The 16,967-nt window shown below is 53.2% G+C and overlaps 6 protein-coding genes across 6 annotated transcripts; 1 reads left to right on the top strand and 5 right to left on the bottom strand.

The window, feature by feature from the left end:
• Positions 1-1,504: 1,504 nt before the first annotated feature.
• Positions 1,505-3,758, top strand: B0H65DRAFT_494729 (major facilitator superfamily domain-containing protein). Its single transcript, XM_062827779.1, has 3 exons — positions 1,505-2,714; positions 2,838-3,345; positions 3,405-3,758. The coding sequence occupies exons 1-3, from the start codon at positions 1,980-1,982 to the stop codon at positions 3,740-3,742; spliced, it is 1,581 nt and encodes a 526-aa protein (XP_062682211.1). The 5' UTR covers positions 1,505-1,979; the 3' UTR covers positions 3,743-3,758.
• Positions 3,759-3,875: 117 nt separating this feature from the next.
• B0H65DRAFT_209806 (P-loop containing nucleoside triphosphate hydrolase protein) lies at positions 3,876-5,405 on the bottom strand. The gene is made up of 3 exons (XM_062821917.1): positions 5,162-5,405; positions 4,457-5,100; positions 3,876-4,400 (listed from the first exon to the last, which is right to left on the bottom strand). Exons 1-3 carry the CDS (start codon positions 5,293-5,295, stop codon positions 4,009-4,011), a joined length of 1,170 nt encoding a protein of 389 aa, XP_062682210.1. The 5' UTR covers positions 5,296-5,405; the 3' UTR covers positions 3,876-4,008.
• Positions 5,406-5,834: 429 nt separating this feature from the next.
• B0H65DRAFT_574690 (heterokaryon incompatibility protein-domain-containing protein) lies at positions 5,835-8,469 on the bottom strand (the record flags this gene model as incomplete). Its single annotated transcript, XM_062830593.1, is given in 7 exon segments — positions 5,835-5,861; positions 5,871-5,948; positions 5,970-6,053; positions 6,066-6,133; positions 6,152-6,322; positions 6,338-7,422; positions 7,439-8,469. Coding segments are annotated over 7 exon segments (2,145 nt in total). The 5' UTR covers positions 8,071-8,469.
• Positions 8,470-10,411, bottom strand: B0H65DRAFT_574684 (uncharacterized protein). The gene has a single exon (XM_062830592.1). The coding sequence runs from the start codon at positions 10,322-10,324 to the stop codon at positions 8,681-8,683; it is 1,644 nt and encodes a 547-aa protein (XP_062682208.1). The 5' UTR covers positions 10,325-10,411; the 3' UTR covers positions 8,470-8,680.
• Positions 10,412-12,079: 1,668 nt separating this feature from the next.
• On the bottom strand, positions 12,080-13,555 carry B0H65DRAFT_426679 (major facilitator superfamily domain-containing protein; the record flags this gene model as incomplete). Its single annotated transcript, XM_062824645.1, has 1 exon — positions 12,080-13,555. One exon carries the CDS (start codon positions 13,553-13,555, stop codon positions 12,080-12,082), a length of 1,476 nt encoding a protein of 491 aa, XP_062682207.1.
• Positions 13,556-13,960: 405 nt separating this feature from the next.
• Positions 13,961-16,400, bottom strand: B0H65DRAFT_209688 (uncharacterized protein). The gene is made up of 2 exons (XM_062821916.1): positions 15,882-16,400; positions 13,961-15,822 (listed from the first exon to the last, which is right to left on the bottom strand). Exons 1-2 carry the CDS (start codon positions 16,251-16,253, stop codon positions 14,326-14,328), a joined length of 1,869 nt encoding a protein of 622 aa, XP_062682206.1. The 5' UTR covers positions 16,254-16,400; the 3' UTR covers positions 13,961-14,325.
• Positions 16,401-16,967: the final 567 nt, after the last annotated feature.

Genomic DNA, 16,967 nt, shown 5'->3' with positions numbered 1-16,967 from the left:
ACCTTTTCACGGAATCCCTTGTCAAACCGTCAGTTGTGATTACTTGGGAATGTTGTTTTGTGGACAGACGGCCACCCGTGGTTGGTAACACTCGACGTCGACAAAAACGGACTCCATCTCGAATCTCGAATCGCGATTGCTCCCCTGTCGACAGATGGGACGAATGACGACGATCTTTGCGGGGCCCCGGATTTCGTTGTTGGCGCTGACTCCGCTAAAACATGTGCTGTGGAGTTTCCGTCTGAACCCGCTGTGGGGTTCTGAGGGTTCCAAGTTTCTATGTACTGAAGGCGTGGCGGGGCCACTGTGCACTTCAGGTTTACAGTGGGTGGAAGTGTAAGTGTTAGTGCGACCTAGGATGGTGGGGGACGAAAGGGTGAAGGCATTCCGAGGTTTGGATCAAGTTTTCTTGGTAAAGCGGCTGAGGGGATTCTGAGGAGGTGATAAGAGTTGTTGAATGAGTAAGAAGAAGAGCATTGCAACTTGATTAGCATGCAAAAACTGCGAGTGATGGTCACTTTTTTGGACAGAGTTAACAGGGAAACATACCAACCGCAAACATTTCATTGCCTCTAGGTACTAACAAATCCATGCAATACCTTCGTCAAAAGCTTTCAACACATGAGAAACCCAAGGTCTCTACCTTAGTAATCGTATCATGGTAAGAAAACCAGCGAACGTAATGTGAAGATCCCCAATGATTCATCTCACCTCTCCAAGTTCCTCGGTATCTTGTCAACCTGTCTTCACTTTACCCCAACCGTTCCCCCATTCAGGAAGATGTTACCCAGTCACACAAATGCCGTCCCAGATGTCCCAACCGTGCGGAGAAAGGGCAACTCTAGCAACTCGGCCAAAAGTAGCCAAAATCGACGTCTCATCTCATTCAACCAATCGAGCACACTGTCTTACCACACCTGGGAACCCGGCAAGATGGTTCGGATGGGAGTGGGACAGCACACTGTAGCTCGAAGGCTCGAACGCAGTAAGTAGCATCGGCAGTCTCTCACCCGACAGAGACAGTATGAAGTTGTGAACGACACCCGAACGAATCACCAACCTCACCCTCGGGTTCCCCAATCGAGTCAAGTGTTGAAGCTATGGGAAGCGAAATCCGGGGTAATCCCCACAGTTCAGCCATGCTTTCCAAGTTCCAACCTCAGCCATTACACTAGTTCAGACATCAAACGTCAACCAGAAAGATGGAAGCCACGTGAAAACAAAGACACTCCACCACTCTTTACCCTTTTTCGCCCTTTTTGCCTTCCCGTGTCCGACCACCACCGTCCTTTTCCACGAACGAGAAGCGAGAAAACGAGAAACGAGAAGCTGTGAATGTGAATGTGAATGTGAACTTCCCCAGAATCAATAGCGTCTTCCATCCCCAGGCTTGGCAAACTTGGCTGGCTGGCTGCCCTGCTTTGGGTGGTAAAATCTGGGGTAAAGGTTGGGGGAGGATCGATGAGGGGAAATTGGGTGGGTAGGTGGGGGGCGAGAAAGGACAGACCAAGGAAGGAAGCCATTCATTTGAGCACATGGAAGTGATCAGCACCGGTTGTCATTATTGGCTTTGAGGGGAGGCTTTGGTTTGGGGGGAACATCTCGTTTGGGGAACAGAGAGGCGTCCCTGAATGTCGTATGACTGGGTGAAACCTTGCTTTTTCACTGTATAGTATGATGCCGGACGATATCCGGGTGAAGAGAGCCAGATGGCTGGGTCGGAAGAATAGGGGATGGGGAGGATAGGAATGACGGGGGCTACATATACCGCAGTATCTATCCCATTCGCTTGAGGAGCTTGCGGCCTTGTACAACTCGAGATAGACAGACAGCCGAGAGAAAGATACCTCTAGCGAATCTATAGGGATGGTGTAGCATCAACCAAAACTTCATCATCAGACACCTTTCAGCTTCTCTCCTTCTTCTTCCTCCTCCTCCTCCTCCGTCAAACTCACCTACTACCGCCTCAAACCCCCAAAATGGGCCTCCCAACCACCGAAAAGCCCTCCACGACGATGACGGGCGCCAACACCAACCCTCCCCCCAAAACCAGCATGGAGCCCTCCAAAGACGAAATCGACAACATACTCGCCTCCAAACCCTCCCACACTGGCACCTCCCCCCTTGACCCCTGGGCAACCCAGTTTTCATCAGCGCCCCAAGAATGGCACCGCACCACCTCAAAGAAACTCCTCCGCAAAATCGACCTCCACCTCCTCCCCTTCCTAATCCTCATGTACCTCCTCAACTTCCTCGACCGCTCCAACCTAGCCCAAGCCCGCCAAGGCACTTTGGAGGCCGACCTAGGCATGTCCGGCACAGACTTCAACCTGGCCACATCCATCTTCTTCGTCGCTTACCTGTTGATGCAGTTACCCTCCAACATGCTCATCACGCGCTTGCGACCTTCCATCTATTTGAGTTCAGCTATGGCGCTGTGGGGAGCTGTGTCTGCTTGTAATGCTGCTTCGCAAAAGTTTACGCATTTGCTGGTGGTAAGGATCATGCTGGGGATCGTGGAGGCGCCGTTTTTTCCGGGGGCCGTGTTCTTGATGAGTAGTTGGTATAGTAGGGCGGAGCTGACGAAGCGGATGGCGTATTTTTATAGCGGGAATGCGTTGGCGAATATGTTTGGGGGCGTGATTGGGGCGGGGGTGTTGGGGAACTTGGAGGGGGCGAGGGGGGTTAGTGGGTGGAGGTGGTTGTTTATTATTGTGAGTATTGATTTCGTCACTGACCGGTTGGTGTTGATGATTCGATTCATGGGGGGGCGAGGGAGGGAGTTAAGGGAGGAGGAAGAAAACTTGAAGGGACAGGGCTGACTGAAAAACCAACAGGAAGGAACAATCACCATCGCCGTCGCCATCACCGCTGCGTTCGTCTTGCCCGATTACCCCAACACCACGCGCTGGCTGAGCGAAGAAGAGCGGGCTTACGCCTCCTGGCGCTTGTTGGCTGATATCAACGAGTCCGATGACCAGAATACTCGCTCGGTTTGGGACGGGCTGAAGCTTGCCCTCAAGGACTACCGGCTATACCTCTTCGTGCTCCTGCAGCACTTGTCACTGCTCAGTCAGACGTTCCAATACTTCTTCCCAAGCATCGTGAGCACTCTCGGTTACGGCAAGATCGAAACCCTGTGGTTGACGGCTCCCGTATGGTTCGCGACGTTCTTAATCTCGGTCTGTGTGACGTGGACGAGCTCGAAGACGGGCGATCGCAGCTTGCATATCTTCTTCCTGATGTTGCTGGCCGCTGTGGGGAATGCGGTTGCGACGGGCACGACGAAGTTGGGGGCGAGGTTCTTTGCCATGTTCTTGATGCCTATGGGAGCAGTTTCTGCTTGTGAGTTATGCCTGAACATGTCACCTCTCGGTGAAGAAAATGGGACTAACAGAACTCAGATCAAATCATCCTGTCGTGGGTTGCCAATTCGTTCCCTCGTCCTATGGTCAAGCGCTCGGCTGCTGTCGCTATTGCCAACATGTTTGGAAACACGGCAAGTATTTACGGGTCGTACATGTACCCGGCATCGGCGGCGCCACAGTACATCCCCGGAGGCAGTGCGAACTCTGTGGTCTGCCTCTTGGTGGGATTGTTGGCGTTGTTCTTGCGGTATCTGCATAAGTGGGAGAACAAGAAGCTGGAGAAGGCCGAGGCGGAAGAGGCTGAGAACCCGGAGACTGCGGCTGTTGCGGCGTCCGGTGATAGGAGAGTCGCTGGATTCCGGTATATCTACTGAGCTCAGAAGAATTAGCTAGTGCTGAGAGAAACAATGATTACTTATCCGTCCATATTTCTGGCCGCATTGTAGCGATCCGTTTGTGATATCCTGATTTGCGTAAAAAGAAACGGACACATATCAAACAGCCAGAATCCGGAGCCCATAATTTCAAAGAATGTGGAACATCAATCAATTGCCCAAACGCCAGATGCTTAAACTCCGAACCATAGATGCAGACCGTACATCACCGAGTAGCTTTTTGCTCCTAACCCACAACAACGACATTACCCCATCAACTCGACACCATTTCGTATCGCACCCACTACCGCACCAGTCTGGATCATCTCTCCCGCTCCACTCGCTACCCGATGCTCGATATTCGCAAGTGCATCAAGCCATGTGATCATAACCTGGGGCTTGACTTCTAGCTTGACGATCTCCTCCGAAAGAGCGGTGATAATGTCGGCAAGTGCCAAACCTTGTGCAACCTTGAGTGTGTTGATAGTCGACAGACATGTTGTGACGTCGCTCGTGCTAAGAAGTGTGCTGAGAATCTTCTTGATGGCGTCGGGTGGTGGCGCGGCAACGCAGTTGTAGATGGTTTGAATGGTGATGGTTTCCCGTACGACATCCTTTTCGGCGACCTTGGGGCCGTCCTTTGGTTGGAGTGGTGTACCTAGTTGCCAGGGTTAGTTTCAATTCGGACCAAAAATGAAGGTGATTGCGACTTACTAGACGCATGACAAGCCTGTAGTACGTTCAGCGCACGACGCATATCACCCTTGCTCAACCGCACCAGCGCATCGGTAGCGTCTGGCATGATCTTGACGTTCTCCTCCTCAATAACCTTGTCCACCAAGACACGAATATCCTTCTCTTTTAGAGGGCTGAAACGGAACCGCGTACATCTCGACAGAAGCGCGGGGCTGAGCTTGTGGGAGTAATTGGCAATGATGCAGAAGCGAGTGTTGGCCGTGTACTTTTCCATAATGCGACGGAGAGCCATCTGAGCTGTGGAAGTCATTGCATCGGCCTCGTCGAGAATAATGAGCTTGAAGCCAGCTAGACCGGAGCGGGAAGCGGAAGAGCCGAGAGTGAAGATCTGCTTGGTGGAAGCAAAGGTCTTGATCTGCTCGCGCACAACGTCGATACCACGGTCATCGGAGGCGTTCAACTCGAGCACCATCTGGCGCATGTTCGCGGCACCATAGATTCGTCGGGCAAGGGCGAGAATGGTGGATGTTTTGCCGGTACCGGGAGGACCGTAGAGAAGGAGATGGGGGAGTCGGTTCGAGTCGACAAACTTGTTGATGGTCGCGAGGATGTCTTGGTGGCCAGACACATCGGCGAGCGACACGGGGCGGTACTTTTCGACCCTGTCACAAACTGGTTAGACATTGGATAAGTCAATTGAAATAAATCGTGGGGAATGGCTACCAAGGGAGGCTGTCCTCTGCTTCGACAGGCAGGTTGGCGGCGCTTCGCTTGCCCTTGGCCGTGTTCGTGGCAGCAAACATGACGTCCTTGGTCACTGGGACATCAATGTCCATTTCATCCTCAAAATCCGACATGGTGGTGGAATTAGGCTGATTTGGCGGTGACGAGGCTGATATGGTCAGGAATCGATGCTGGAGGTCTTGCGTCGACGTGAACTTTGTGTGTTTTGTTGGTGTTTTTGACTTGGTGATGCTGGAAAGTCAATCTAGGAAAACGCGTCGTTCGTAAAGCTAGACGCGTCAGGCAACAGGCCCCTCGTGTGGCTGGTTAATTGATTTTGGGCGCTCAGCCACACATGGTGAGTGGAGCACCTGCACCTGAGCCACAATTTAGTGAACCTCGATTTGTCCTTCTCGCACGTTTCGTTCTGATTTTGGAACTTCAACTTCACAACCTCGAAGGCTCACCCTCATTTCACTCTCGTTGTTCTCTAGCATGGCAGATCTTCACACCTGAACATCCTCTTCTCCAAGTGAGCTCACTTCATTTCCCCCTTTGTTCATGGAACTGAACCATCGATCACATCAAAATTCCCACTCCAGTTCTGGGTCACGACGCCAGTATTTAGGACGTCCGACCAATCAACTCTTTTGGGTTCGCCGGCTTCCATCACTCATCCCAGCTCAAACCGCTCCCACTCCTCTTCAACTAGATCCCACGCATCTCTGTACATTCGACCAACACCTGCACGCTCAATGCGAACTCGGCCGTCTGTTCCCGGATCCTCCTTCCGTTCTATCATCATCACGTTGACAACGGCTCTCTTCTCGGCTGTTGCAGCTTGCACCAGTTCCTCTCGCTCGAACCCGTCTGCGTCCGAAAGAATGATGAACTCTTGTGTAACCTTCGAAATAAGTTTCAACTCATGTTCAACGAACTTCCTTCGATAGGACCACGTCAACCATATTGATCCTATCCACTCCTCCTCACCTCCATCAGGATTCGTCGCATGCGTTATCGCATACCGTGTCAACCGTGTTGGCCGGACCCGAGGTAGTGGGGGGACCGCATCCTCATTGCCTCGGTCCTCAATCATGAGTCTGAAACGGGCGACGCGAGCCTTCAAATGTAGGAAATATGGGTCCGGGCCAAGGCTGATATCTGTCTGATATCTACCAGTGCTGTTGGCCGAAAAGTCAGCACCATAGTCGTAGTAGACTGGTACTGTCCAACCGGCCCATGCCCAGCTTGGCCACAGCGGTCTCCCTTTCCTCTCATCCAAACGTATTCTCTTCGGCTCCAGTCTTGGTCGCCAGAGAAGCCCCGGATGCAGGAGCTCGCCCGTTGGCATCCCGTGGACAAACTCGACGTCCTGGGAAAAGAAATGATCTTTGATCACGTTCAAAATACCCTGGATCCCATTCACGCGGTCTGTTATGAATGTCATATTGCGACAGGTGTATTGCCCGACCAGCTCGGGATATCGCTTGAGCTGAAACTTCAAATTTGGCCGCAAGTCAACCGTGGGGGGGACTTCAGTAGGGACAATACTGAAGTTAACCACCTGGTCAGCGGCGGATAAGTCCAGGTCCGGGGACTCGGCCGCAAAGTCTTCGCTCCAAGCGGCTTGTTGACACTGGAAGTGTACCGTGTCATCGACAAAGTACATATAGCGCAGGGACAGGATGCGCTCCTGGTAAGTCCATCCTCTTTCTTCCCATGTTGTTCTAAGCAGCGCATCCGGCCAGGCGCGAGAGCGATTCATAATGGTGAGGTCTTCTGATATCTTAACTTGTTTCTGCTTGGCTTCCCGCGTCCCAGGCTCTACCCCAGGCAGACCAGCGTTCGCATCTTCTCCACTGGCAGCCACTATGGTGAGGTCCGCGTATTGGTAGATCTTTCCCATCTGCCCTATCTGGTGCCTTTTATCAAGGTTCTTGTAGGTGTCGGTGTCATCATTCTGAATAATGCAGATGGAGTCGATCCAGATGTAACGGTATCCAAGTCTTCGCGCCAGCGTCATTGCGTCCCTTAACGAGCGCGGGAACAAGAACTCCTTTTCCAATATCCCACCAGGGATTCTCAGCTCGTCGATATTTTCTTCACGGGTCTTGAAGACTTCCACCCGACCCCAGACGTAGCTCAGTGCCACGTACGGTACAATATCGTTTCTTTCGACCAGGCAATTCTCTTCGAGATCAATGAGTCGGATAAATGGGCCGAATGTCGGTACAGTGGTCGATTCCGATAGGCTCTGCTGTCTCATCCCGGGAGCACGCCGTTCCATGCCATTCCCTGCAAAACTTCAGCCAGGTCATGACACGATCTATATCGATCTGACCCTCGTCGAGACGTCTCCCCTGGAACGGTTCCCCCTCTCTGCCCAGTGGCACGAGATCGAAAGGAGTAAAGGCCGGCGCTCTTCCGATCATAGTCGACCGAACCGCGAGCCTCAACGTTTCCCACGTCTCCGTGCTCTCTACTCCATTATCCAGGTCATTATCGGGCGAAGCTTTCTTCCTCCACCGCACATCTCTGACCCAGCTCATGACTGTATCCGCCTGATCTGGCCAAGCAATGTCATCGCAAGCTTCGGCGATTAGCTGACACATCTTGCACCACGAGCCCCGTGCCGCCACTTCATTATAGGTACCAAGATACCAATCCGGAGGGAATTGTTGACTAAACGGTCGAGGTCCGAAATCTGAGCGTTTGAGGTCCATGAGACAGTGCCGGGCGCAGAGACCTAGAGTCGGATCTTCTGGTGGAAGATTCAACGGCCGATTCCATGCTCGACGTGGTAAGTCTGTTGTCTGGAAAAGATCATCGTGGTGAGTCTCGAGTCGAGTGACCTCTTGACCCGGCGGAGGAACATAGTCGATGTCCCTCGCTATATAGGAAAGTGGCATTGTTGTGGGTCAGAGAAGGTATGAGCGGTGTGTGAGTTGTGAGATAGAAAAGTTGCAGCTTTGGGAGGCGCTTGAAAGGGGCCCAGTGTAGACCCAAAGTGGTGGTATGATTGTAAGGTGTTGGGAAAACATGTGGGATGCCTCGGTTCAACCTTAGTTATAGGGACGCCAACAACCCAAAATCTCATAGGACCCCGCTGTGACACACTCACAAGACGTGTCTTTAGGGACCAGTCAGCTTTCACTCATCAGCCTCTACTAAAGCCTTGGCGCAGCTGAGCCTCACAAATGCCCACTTTCAGGTATCCATTGATCACGGAATCCCAACGTCGCTGCTCGGCATAGTTACCAACACTGGCTCGGGAATGAGGTTAAATTTCCAATAATCCAGAAGATGAAGCGAGGGATATGCTTCCGAACATGACGCTAATTTGGCTATAGGGTGCACTTTCGTTGGACACCGACATGGCGTCTACATTTGACACATTGGGAAAAGTGATAGCGGAAGTGTGGTCTGGAGCATGTGAAGCGGTATCTTGCCCATATCGAGATATTTCAAGAACGTAAAGGCTTTATACGGTTGAGTGTTCACACAGTCCTACATAGCAAGTCACCTCCGTCTCTTAGGCCGCAGCCTCCTCCACCAGTCCTTCCGCCATTCCAGCCACCACGTTGAGCTTGTAACACTACAAACTAGAAACACCACCACCGTCATGGGCACCGAAAACGCCACCCAGATCCAGAAACTCTTTTGAATAACCCCATCTCCTCCTCCTCTGCCACCACCTCCACCTCCGCCTCTTCCCCCCCCTCGACCCGGAGGGTCATAACCATCAACAGCTTCCCACTTGAAAGCCGGCAGCGCAAAAAGCGTAGCAAAAAACGTCGCCGGCAAAAACGCCATGGTCATGACGGCTATGACACGCATAGAGGAGGCCTCCCGGTGGTTTGTAGATGCGTCGGTACGCGAGATCCTCGCCATAAGCACGTTGGTCCAGACTATCGCCTCTTTCTGGCGACAAGTCCAGCCAAAGATACGAGCTTTGAGCTGGGGGATGATCAGTTCGCGAACGACAAGACGTATTTGGGCGTTCGCTTCCTCTGTAACAGGATCGACGGCCTCGGCATCGGTGATTAGTTTCCGCCAAAGTTTCCTGCCAGTAATCTGTCTAGCTATCCCCAAAGCCAGTCTAAGCGACGACTTCGCCTCCTGCGCCTTCGTAACCACCCTCCCCAACACTCGACACCGTCTCGACAGCGTCTCCATCAACACCGGCGACAGCTCCATCGAGTCCGTATAAATCTTATCCGAAGCCCTTGCCCCTTCTTCCCGTTCCACCTCCCTCCCCTTCTCCTTCCCCCCTTGACAAGGCAGCAACCCATCACTTTCCATCATCGAGGTGCCAATCTCCCCCTCACCCCTCCAAACACACCCCCTCGCCACATCCGCCACCACCACCCCCACCGGACTCGCCAACACCCCCCTGAACCCCCAAACATGATGCTTGACAACCGCAAACTTGTGTCCCATCCTCTCATCCACAAGACAAACCCCCAAAGTCACTCGTCTCGTGACATTATATGACCAGATGGTCGTGACGTCGTTCGAGTGCAAGTAAAACCTCAATACCTGTCCATCGAGAGGAGCGAGTTTTGAAGTGGAAGCAGCAGGGCCGCATTTGAGTATGTGGAAGCCGGACGTGTGGGTGTGGTAGAGGTAGAGAGCGTGGGGATCGAGGTCGAGGAGGTGGAAGAGGAGGAGGAGGTGGTGGGGGTTGATGAGGAGGGCGTGCCGGGGGGAGTGGGAGATTTGGAGGAGGCGGAGGAAGGCGTGGGGCTGGGGTTGGGGGGAGGGGGTGGTGGTGCTGCATTCGTTCGTGGTGGTGCTGGAAGCTGATGGGGGCCTGGAAGCCAAGGGGGGTCGAGGGCCGGAGTCAGAGCCAGGGCGGGAGGAGGTAGAGGAGCCGGAAGGGGTGGAGGTGGAAAGGGGTAAAAGCGGCACCGGCTTCGTGAGTAATTCCTCGCCGGCACGAGTTTTGAGGAGAGATTGGGGGATGGTGGAGATACCCCAGGACGAAAAGGTGCCATCGGACCGGGAGACGATGCCGAACTCCTGGAGGGGCGGTTCGGGTTGGAAGGAGTTGTTGAAGGAGAGTATAGGCGGCCAGGTTTCGGGGTCGAGGTTGCGGTCGAGGTCGAGGTTGGAGGCAGGGAGGCCGGCTGCTTCGCGGGCGAGGTGGCGGAAGCCGTTCATTGGGGCCTGAATTGAGGTGAGCTATCGTCAAGTGTAGAGATGGAGCTGGAAGTGATAATGTTAGTGATGGTTAAAGTGAACACCGAGAGTCTATATAGGTGTCTTTTTCCCGTTCAGCTGCACCTACTAGCCGCGAACCAGCACACGGAACACTGCATTTCTTTTGCACTTCCAACCCCTATCCCAAAAGGCAAGACATTGTACCCTCGAGCCACGGTTCATGCCACCACCGGGCCCACCGGCTTCTTCAACATGAACGTGTCCTTGATGGCATCGTCGCTCAGGATCATGCAAGTTGCCTGACCGCCAGCCTATGTCTCGATCAACCCTTTCAACGAGGTGCACATTGTGAACCCCAAAGGCGTCAAGTCCCTTGTGCGACGCCCGTGGACTGACGCAGGTGAGGCAAACAGCAAGGGGTTTGTAGGCAGTCGGGGTTAGTGGGACAAAGGAAGACGGCAGGTGGGTTATGCAGGATCCCTTGGTCCCGAGAGTCGGAGGTGGGAAAGATCGGTGAGAGAGTAAGATGAGCTTTGATGGGATATCAAACCACGAACGGGTTTGAAGCTGGACTTCAAGCCTAGTGGACTGGTGGTGATCAGACAGTTCTCGTCAAATTTAGCTGGTTTCGTCTACTTCAGCAATCAGCAGTCAAATTTGAATGAGAAGGTGGGAAGCGGCAGGGTAGGAGCTAGTAGACGACAGACCCCATCAAAAGGCGGACCTGGAGCTGAGGGAGTGGACGACGAGGAGCTTGAGGGCGTATAAGAGCCTAAAAAAGACGCCGGCGATAAAGTTGAGCGTTAGCTGCAGGTGAAGGAGGAATGGAGATAGGGAAAAAAGGGAATAAAAGGACGAGTACGCCACGTTTGATAAGGGTACCGGAGACACAGAAGATCTCCAGCGAAGGGAAGGAAGGAAGGAAGGAACACTGACTGGGAAGTAGACAAAAGACCAAATGTAAGACGCCCAAAAAAGGAGGGCAAAGGGCAAATAAAGTAACCTGCACAGGAGTCGAACCTCTAACTCACTGGTGTCAGTACTAATACGATCTCAACGTATTCTCCACGATGTTTCTAATTGCACTAACGGGCCACGAAGCAGACGACAAAACCCTCCAGCTATATACCCAGAAGCATGTGTTTACTGCTCGAGTGTGTATTGTCTACTACTACCCTACCACGGCGCTATTGTGTCTAGGAAAGAGGCGGATTGACATGGGAGAAAGATCTTAGAGACCATCACCACACCAACCGGCCGAACTAGTAGCATGGAGAACTTTAACCACAAGTGAATGGAAGTTTGTCCTTTTGTTGCTCCTGGCACAGAAAGGTGACGGCCGCCCAGCTTTTGCTCCAGGCAACTTCAACAGCGACGGCCTTCAACGGGGTCGGCCCATACCTATCTCGCAAGTGAATTCGCAAGTGAGCAAGCGCATGTAACAGCGATCATAACAACCTAGAAAGGTGCAAAAAAAGATTAAAAAAAAATGTGGACTTACAGCTACCGGGTTCGAACGCGCAGCGTACATGAGAGCCGGGGGAAGGAAAGGATGGGGAGCGCCCTGTGGGTGTGCCCGCTGCGCCATCCTACCAGCTTGCCACGGAAGTAATCACGGGGGAAGTAATACATATAGCCTACCACAAGGGCTGGATTGCGGGTTAGATGCTGTTGAACGATCTTCGTGTTGTTTTAATGTCGTCGGCCTGATGCCTTTTCAGATTCCTCAAGTCGCCATATCGATCACTCCCTCCTTCAATCAATCTCCTCCTCGTCCCCCTCCCTCGCAACCTGCTCCTCCTCCTCATGCTTGTTTAACTTGATATTGATAAACATGGTAAAAATCCCCAAATCATACGTCAACCTCAGCGCACCTGCCACCACAAACGCCACCCAAAACCTTCCTCCGTCCGCCAACAGGCCCGTGATACTCGGTCCCATAGTCGATGCGAGTGTCCTCAAAGTGCTCGTGATGCCCATGACCGCCGTCCTCTCTTCGGGCTTAACCACAGCGGCAATCAGCGCCGCCCTTGGCGCCTGATCCATGTTGTTGAGTCCAACTCTCACCAGCAGGAGAGCAAACGCGGCTGTGACGTTCTTGGGCCAGGGGAAGAAGAGTACCGCAGCCGAGGATGGGATGTGCGTAAAGACCATGGTGTTGACAAGACCGATGTGCCTTGCCAGCGGGCCCGCAAAGACGGACGACAGAGCGGCGAGGAAGTAGGCGGTCGACAAAAAGTCGCCAAGCATCGACTTGGGCAGATGGAACTTCTGGTCCATGTAGTAAGTCGTCAAAGACATGGAGACCATACCATCGGCGGCGTTATCGGCCATGAGCAGAGCCCAAAGAATGAGCATGACCGAAAGCGTCGACCGGGAAATCTCCACCTTGAACCACCCCTTCTCCTTTTTCTTCGGCTCCTCCTCCTCCTCCTCCTCTTCTCTCCCCACAACAACATCCCGCGACGGCCCCGCCTCCGCCGTCAACAACGGCTCCGTCTCCCTCGTCCCATCCGTCTCCGGCTCCAACACCTGCACCACCGGCCCATTGACCCCCCTTCCTCCCCGTCCCTTCCCCCCTCCCAACTCACACTTGTCAGTCATCCCCCAAACCCCCAAAACATTAACCACCCCCATAGCCACATACCCCCAAAAAACCGCATGATACGCCTCCCTCCCCTCCCACTTTTGCGTCTCAACCAACCACTGCACCACCCTACCCGCCACCGCCGTCCCCGCACAGCTCCCCGCACTACTCATAGCAACATACCACCCCAACACCTCCGCCCTCGTCTCACTATCCGTCAGCTCAGATACCATACTCTCCTCTATCGCCCGGAAAGGCCCAAAATCCCCTCCCGTTGCGCTGATAACACCCACCACCGCCGCCGCCAAAAGCACCCAGTAATTCTCACAAGTTGCAAAGATGACACCAGAGGAAATCATCATTGCCGCCCCAATCAACAACGTTCGTCTCCGCCCTAACCGGTCCGCGACCAGCGTCAAAAGTAACGACAAGACGACGTCCCCCATAAGGGTAAGGCTCATGAATAACCCGATTTGGCTGTCGGAGAAGTGTAGAGAGGAGAAGAAAAGGGCGAGGATCAGCGAGGAGGCGCCGTAGGAGAGCATGCGGGTTGTGCGGTTGAGGATTATCAGGAGGGCGTCGGAGGGGGTGGAGAGGAGGGAGGGGAGGCCTGTTAGGGCGAAGAGGCGTTGGCGGTGGGTCATTGTTGTGGTTGTGAGTGGTGGTGGTTCTGGGGACATTTTGGAGTTGGTAGTTGGTTTTGTTGAGGGGTTGGTGATCGAACTTGTGATGGTGGTGGTTGGTGACTCAGTGGGATGTCGATGTTGATGTTGGTGTTGGGGTGTCGTACCGGAGCGTGACCCAGGTGAAGTGAAAGATTGAAGTCAATAATGGACCGAAAAAGTGAGCCAGTTGAGGCAGATAATAGTGGATATCGACAAGGTTATGGCTAAAGATGAAGGAGCAAAAGCAACCCGTGTTTCAAACTATCTAGCAAGGACGTAGGTATATATCAGCAAAGACGAGGTTGACTCAACGACGTTGAAAATCCACATTCTTCCTTCTCCGCTCGGAGCCGAACCGGCGATCACCAATTACAATATTTCACACCACCTCTAACCCTATCGGCGAGATCCCTTGTATGACGCGTCCCATTTATCGAACCCCGAGCCTTTCCCGAAATCGGTTGGTCGGTTGGTCGGTCAGGTTGGTCAGGTACCCTGACACCGACGCCTCCAACGGTTTTGGCCTTCCTTGGCTGGTCGGTGATTGCCCGGGTTTAACGACACTACCTCAACTGACTGTAACATCAACATCAACAAACATGAACACAAATTACAACGACGACGAGGTTTCCAAACCACAAAACAAAAAACAAAATTATGAATTATCCTACATCTGTCACATCCACCACTTATCCTATGTACCACCCTTCGCTCAACAAAACGACCAACGTCCAAACCAAACCCTAGATCTACCCCGTATGCCCCTGAACACCCGCCCAAAGCCCCTCATCTTCCCCTTCTGCCCTAAACGACTCTCCCCTCCTTACTTTCTCCGCCGCCTCTCGTGCAATCTCCCCAATGGCTCTTTCCCCGAGAGTAAAGGGTGTATAGAAGAGGTAATCATCCGGCATGTTGCAAACCGTCGTCGATGTCCTATCTTCTTCTTCTTCTTCTGTTGATGTCGCTTCTGCTGTGTTTCTTTCTTTTTTCCTAGAGATACCTGCCCAGGCTGCTTCGGCTTGAACACCAGCAGCAAAAGCAGCAGTAGCTTTCTCCTTAGAAGAATCCGTAGAATTCGACTGCTGCACCAACCCCTCCTCCTCCAAGTCCACCAGCTCCGTCTCCGACTTGACCGGCTTAATACAAGGCTCCCACACCTCTTTGTACCATTTAGTCATCGGCTTCTGGCCGAGGCCGTTCCCATCGCTGAGTCCAGAGCTGCGTAGCTGCCCTTCTATCAAGGCCGAGGTAATGTAGCCGACCATGTCATAGGTTATGAAGTCACGGACTGGCGGCTGCTGCTTGTGCTCAGTAGTAGGCTTCGGCTTTGGCTCGTCGACGACTTTTTCGGCGGCGGCTTTTGTCTTCTTGCGGAGCTGACCTGTAGGGTTTCGCTTCCCGACACCACCGTTTGCGCTCCCACCATCAAGTGATGTATTATCCACGTCCGTGTCCGTGGTCAAATAAAGCTCCTCCACCCCAGGGTCGTCCGACCTCTCCGCCCACGCATACAGCTTACCCCCCATGACTTGGTTCCACGTATCCGTCAACTTGGCTGCATTTCGCATCTGCTCGGCTTTCGAATGAGGGGGTGGCGTTTCGGGACGGTTGGAGTTCCACCCGGGCGTCATGGAGATGTCGAACAGAGCGGGGAAGAAGACGCGGAAGGTTTCGGGTTTGGGTTTGGTTGTCTTTTCTTTTGCGGAGCCAGAGACAGGCTGCGCGCCGGCGGTGGCAGCGGATTTGGCTTTGTAGACTTCGGGGTCTATAATCCTCATCGGGCCCGGCTTGGTCTTGCGTGGGAGGAGTTCGGGGTTGTTGGATGCAACCGTGGTGTCATTTAGTATGGTGCTCTGATAGAGACGCTCCATTTGCTCGATAACGTGGTTGGTTAGCTGGTCAATAACCGCTTTGCCTGTGGCAATGGGGAGCGTGGCTAGCGACCACACGTCCCATTGGCCAAGGTTGAAGACCCAGAGTGTCTCGTTGGCTTTGGGAAAAGTAGTCCAGTTTTGTAATTCGAGGAATGCCGTCACTTGGGCGCTCAGGTCAGGCAACGCTTTGGAAACGGGGAACAGCCGAGGTTGAAAGGTGTAATCGTAGCCAGGGCCTTGGGTTTTCTTCAACTTTGTCGTGTTCTTGATCGTCTGTCTGACGGCTTCTACGTAGATATCGTTCGAGATGAGCGTGTGTGCCGGCGGGTGGAGGTTGGGAGGAATGAAAGAGAGGTAGTGGGAGCATTTCAACTGCAAAGATACGAGTTAGCGGAGAAGAAAAGGAGAACTGGCGTTGGAAACAGACTGACCTCCTGACACATAACCTCGGTCCACCCAGAAGACCGCATCTCCTTCTCTCCCCGCGTCCAAGCAGGAGTCGCTACATCGTCCTCTCCAAAGACAATCACGCGGAGTCCGCCAGCGTGTTGTTGCGACTGGAACTCGTAGTGTACCTTTTCGTCCTTGATGTCTTCGCTTTCGTATCGGAAGAGATCGTTTGAGGATAGGTTCTCGTCAAAGGCCCTCCTGATGACGAGTAGAGTGGTGAAGATGAGAGTCGACCCGACGATAAGTTGTAGTAAAAGTCTCGGTCCTCTGTGTAGCACTCGCGCTGAGAAGAAAGAGAGGAGCGCCTGGAATCCACTTGGCTTCATTGTGCCGGAGGGCTGGCCATGAACCATGCCGCTGTGGGTGATGGTCGCAGAGTGTCCTCGAGGATTCGTAGTCGTGGTGCGCTGCTGGGTATAGATGACTTTTACCCCAAGCAAGTTTCGAATAGCGATACTGTACTTATGATACAGAAAACAAAGGTGGTGTCAATGCGAGGAATCACCGTGGGGTACAAGAGAGATAGCGTTAAGGTTCGGTCCAAACCGAGAGGCACCGGAGGGGCGCAAGTACTAGTAGGGAACGAGATGGGTTCTGCTGAAAGATGTTGGAATGTCCCGTGCACAGCGCTTGTATAGCGGGACGATTCACTCGGTAGCTGACCTGAAAGTTGGGTTGAAACGACGGTGAGATACGAGTGTCTGTGACGTAAAGGTCCGGGTCTGGATCAGTGCTCCGGGGGAACGGCCGGTGCCAAGTCCCTGCCAAGACGGAGCTTCAGGGGTAACCAACGGGGCTTCAGCGGTCGCCAAGTCCTGGAAATCGGCGTAGATCCGGGGGCTAGTGGTGATCAAACTCCAAGTCTGACGAATTCGGAATCCCAGAAGACAAAGAGAAGGAATATGCATTCATGACAAGTGAAATGCTATCGGCGAAAAGCCGAGTAAAAGTAGGCACATACAATGCACTGTCCAAGCACGAGTCAAGCTTGTAAGTGAAATGAAGGATTCGCGAGCGGATCCATACCCCCATGGCTCTCCTATTCCCGGACCCCCCTCGAAGCCACA

This window comes from Neurospora tetraspora (assembly GCF_033439725.1).
Source record: "Neurospora tetraspora strain CBS 560.94 chromosome Unknown B0H65scaffold_4, whole genome shotgun sequence".
NCBI classification, from domain to species: Eukaryota; Fungi; Ascomycota; class Sordariomycetes; order Sordariales; family Sordariaceae; genus Neurospora; species Neurospora tetraspora.
The sequence above is the reverse complement of the archived record's forward strand: the minus strand, read 5'-3'. Positions and strand labels throughout refer to the sequence as shown.

Bases quoted from the DNA above. Each gene is read 5' to 3' on its own strand.
- B0H65DRAFT_209688 (XM_062821916.1), bottom strand. From the start codon at position 16,253: ATGGTTCATGGCCAGCCCTCCGGCACAATGAAGCCAAGTGGATTCCAG. The intron at 15,823-15,881 runs GTCAGTCTGTTT...GTATCTTTGCAG, and splicing joins CCGAGGTTATGTGTCAGGAG to TTGAAATGCTCCCACTACCT.
- B0H65DRAFT_494729 (XM_062827779.1), top strand. From the start codon at position 1,980: ATGGGCCTCCCAACCACCGAAAAGCCCTCCACGACGATGACGGGCGCC. The intron at 2,715-2,837 runs GTGAGTATTGAT...AAAAACCAACAG, and splicing joins GGAGGTGGTTGTTTATTATT to GAAGGAACAATCACCATCGC. The intron at 3,346-3,404 runs GTGAGTTATGCC...AACAGAACTCAG, and splicing joins TATGGGAGCAGTTTCTGCTT to ATCAAATCATCCTGTCGTGG.
- B0H65DRAFT_574684 (XM_062830592.1), bottom strand. From the start codon at position 10,324: ATGAACGGCTTCCGCCACCTCGCCCGCGAAGCAGCCGGCCTCCCTGCC.
- B0H65DRAFT_209806 (XM_062821917.1), bottom strand. From the start codon at position 5,295: ATGTCGGATTTTGAGGATGAAATGGACATTGATGTCCCAGTGACCAAG. The intron at 5,101-5,161 runs GTAGCCATTCCC...AGTTTGTGACAG, and splicing joins GCAGAGGACAGCCTCCCTTG to GGTCGAAAAGTACCGCCCCG. The intron at 4,401-4,456 runs GTAAGTCGCAAT...CCTGGCAACTAG, and splicing joins ACAGGCTTGTCATGCGTCTA to GTACACCACTCCAACCAAAG.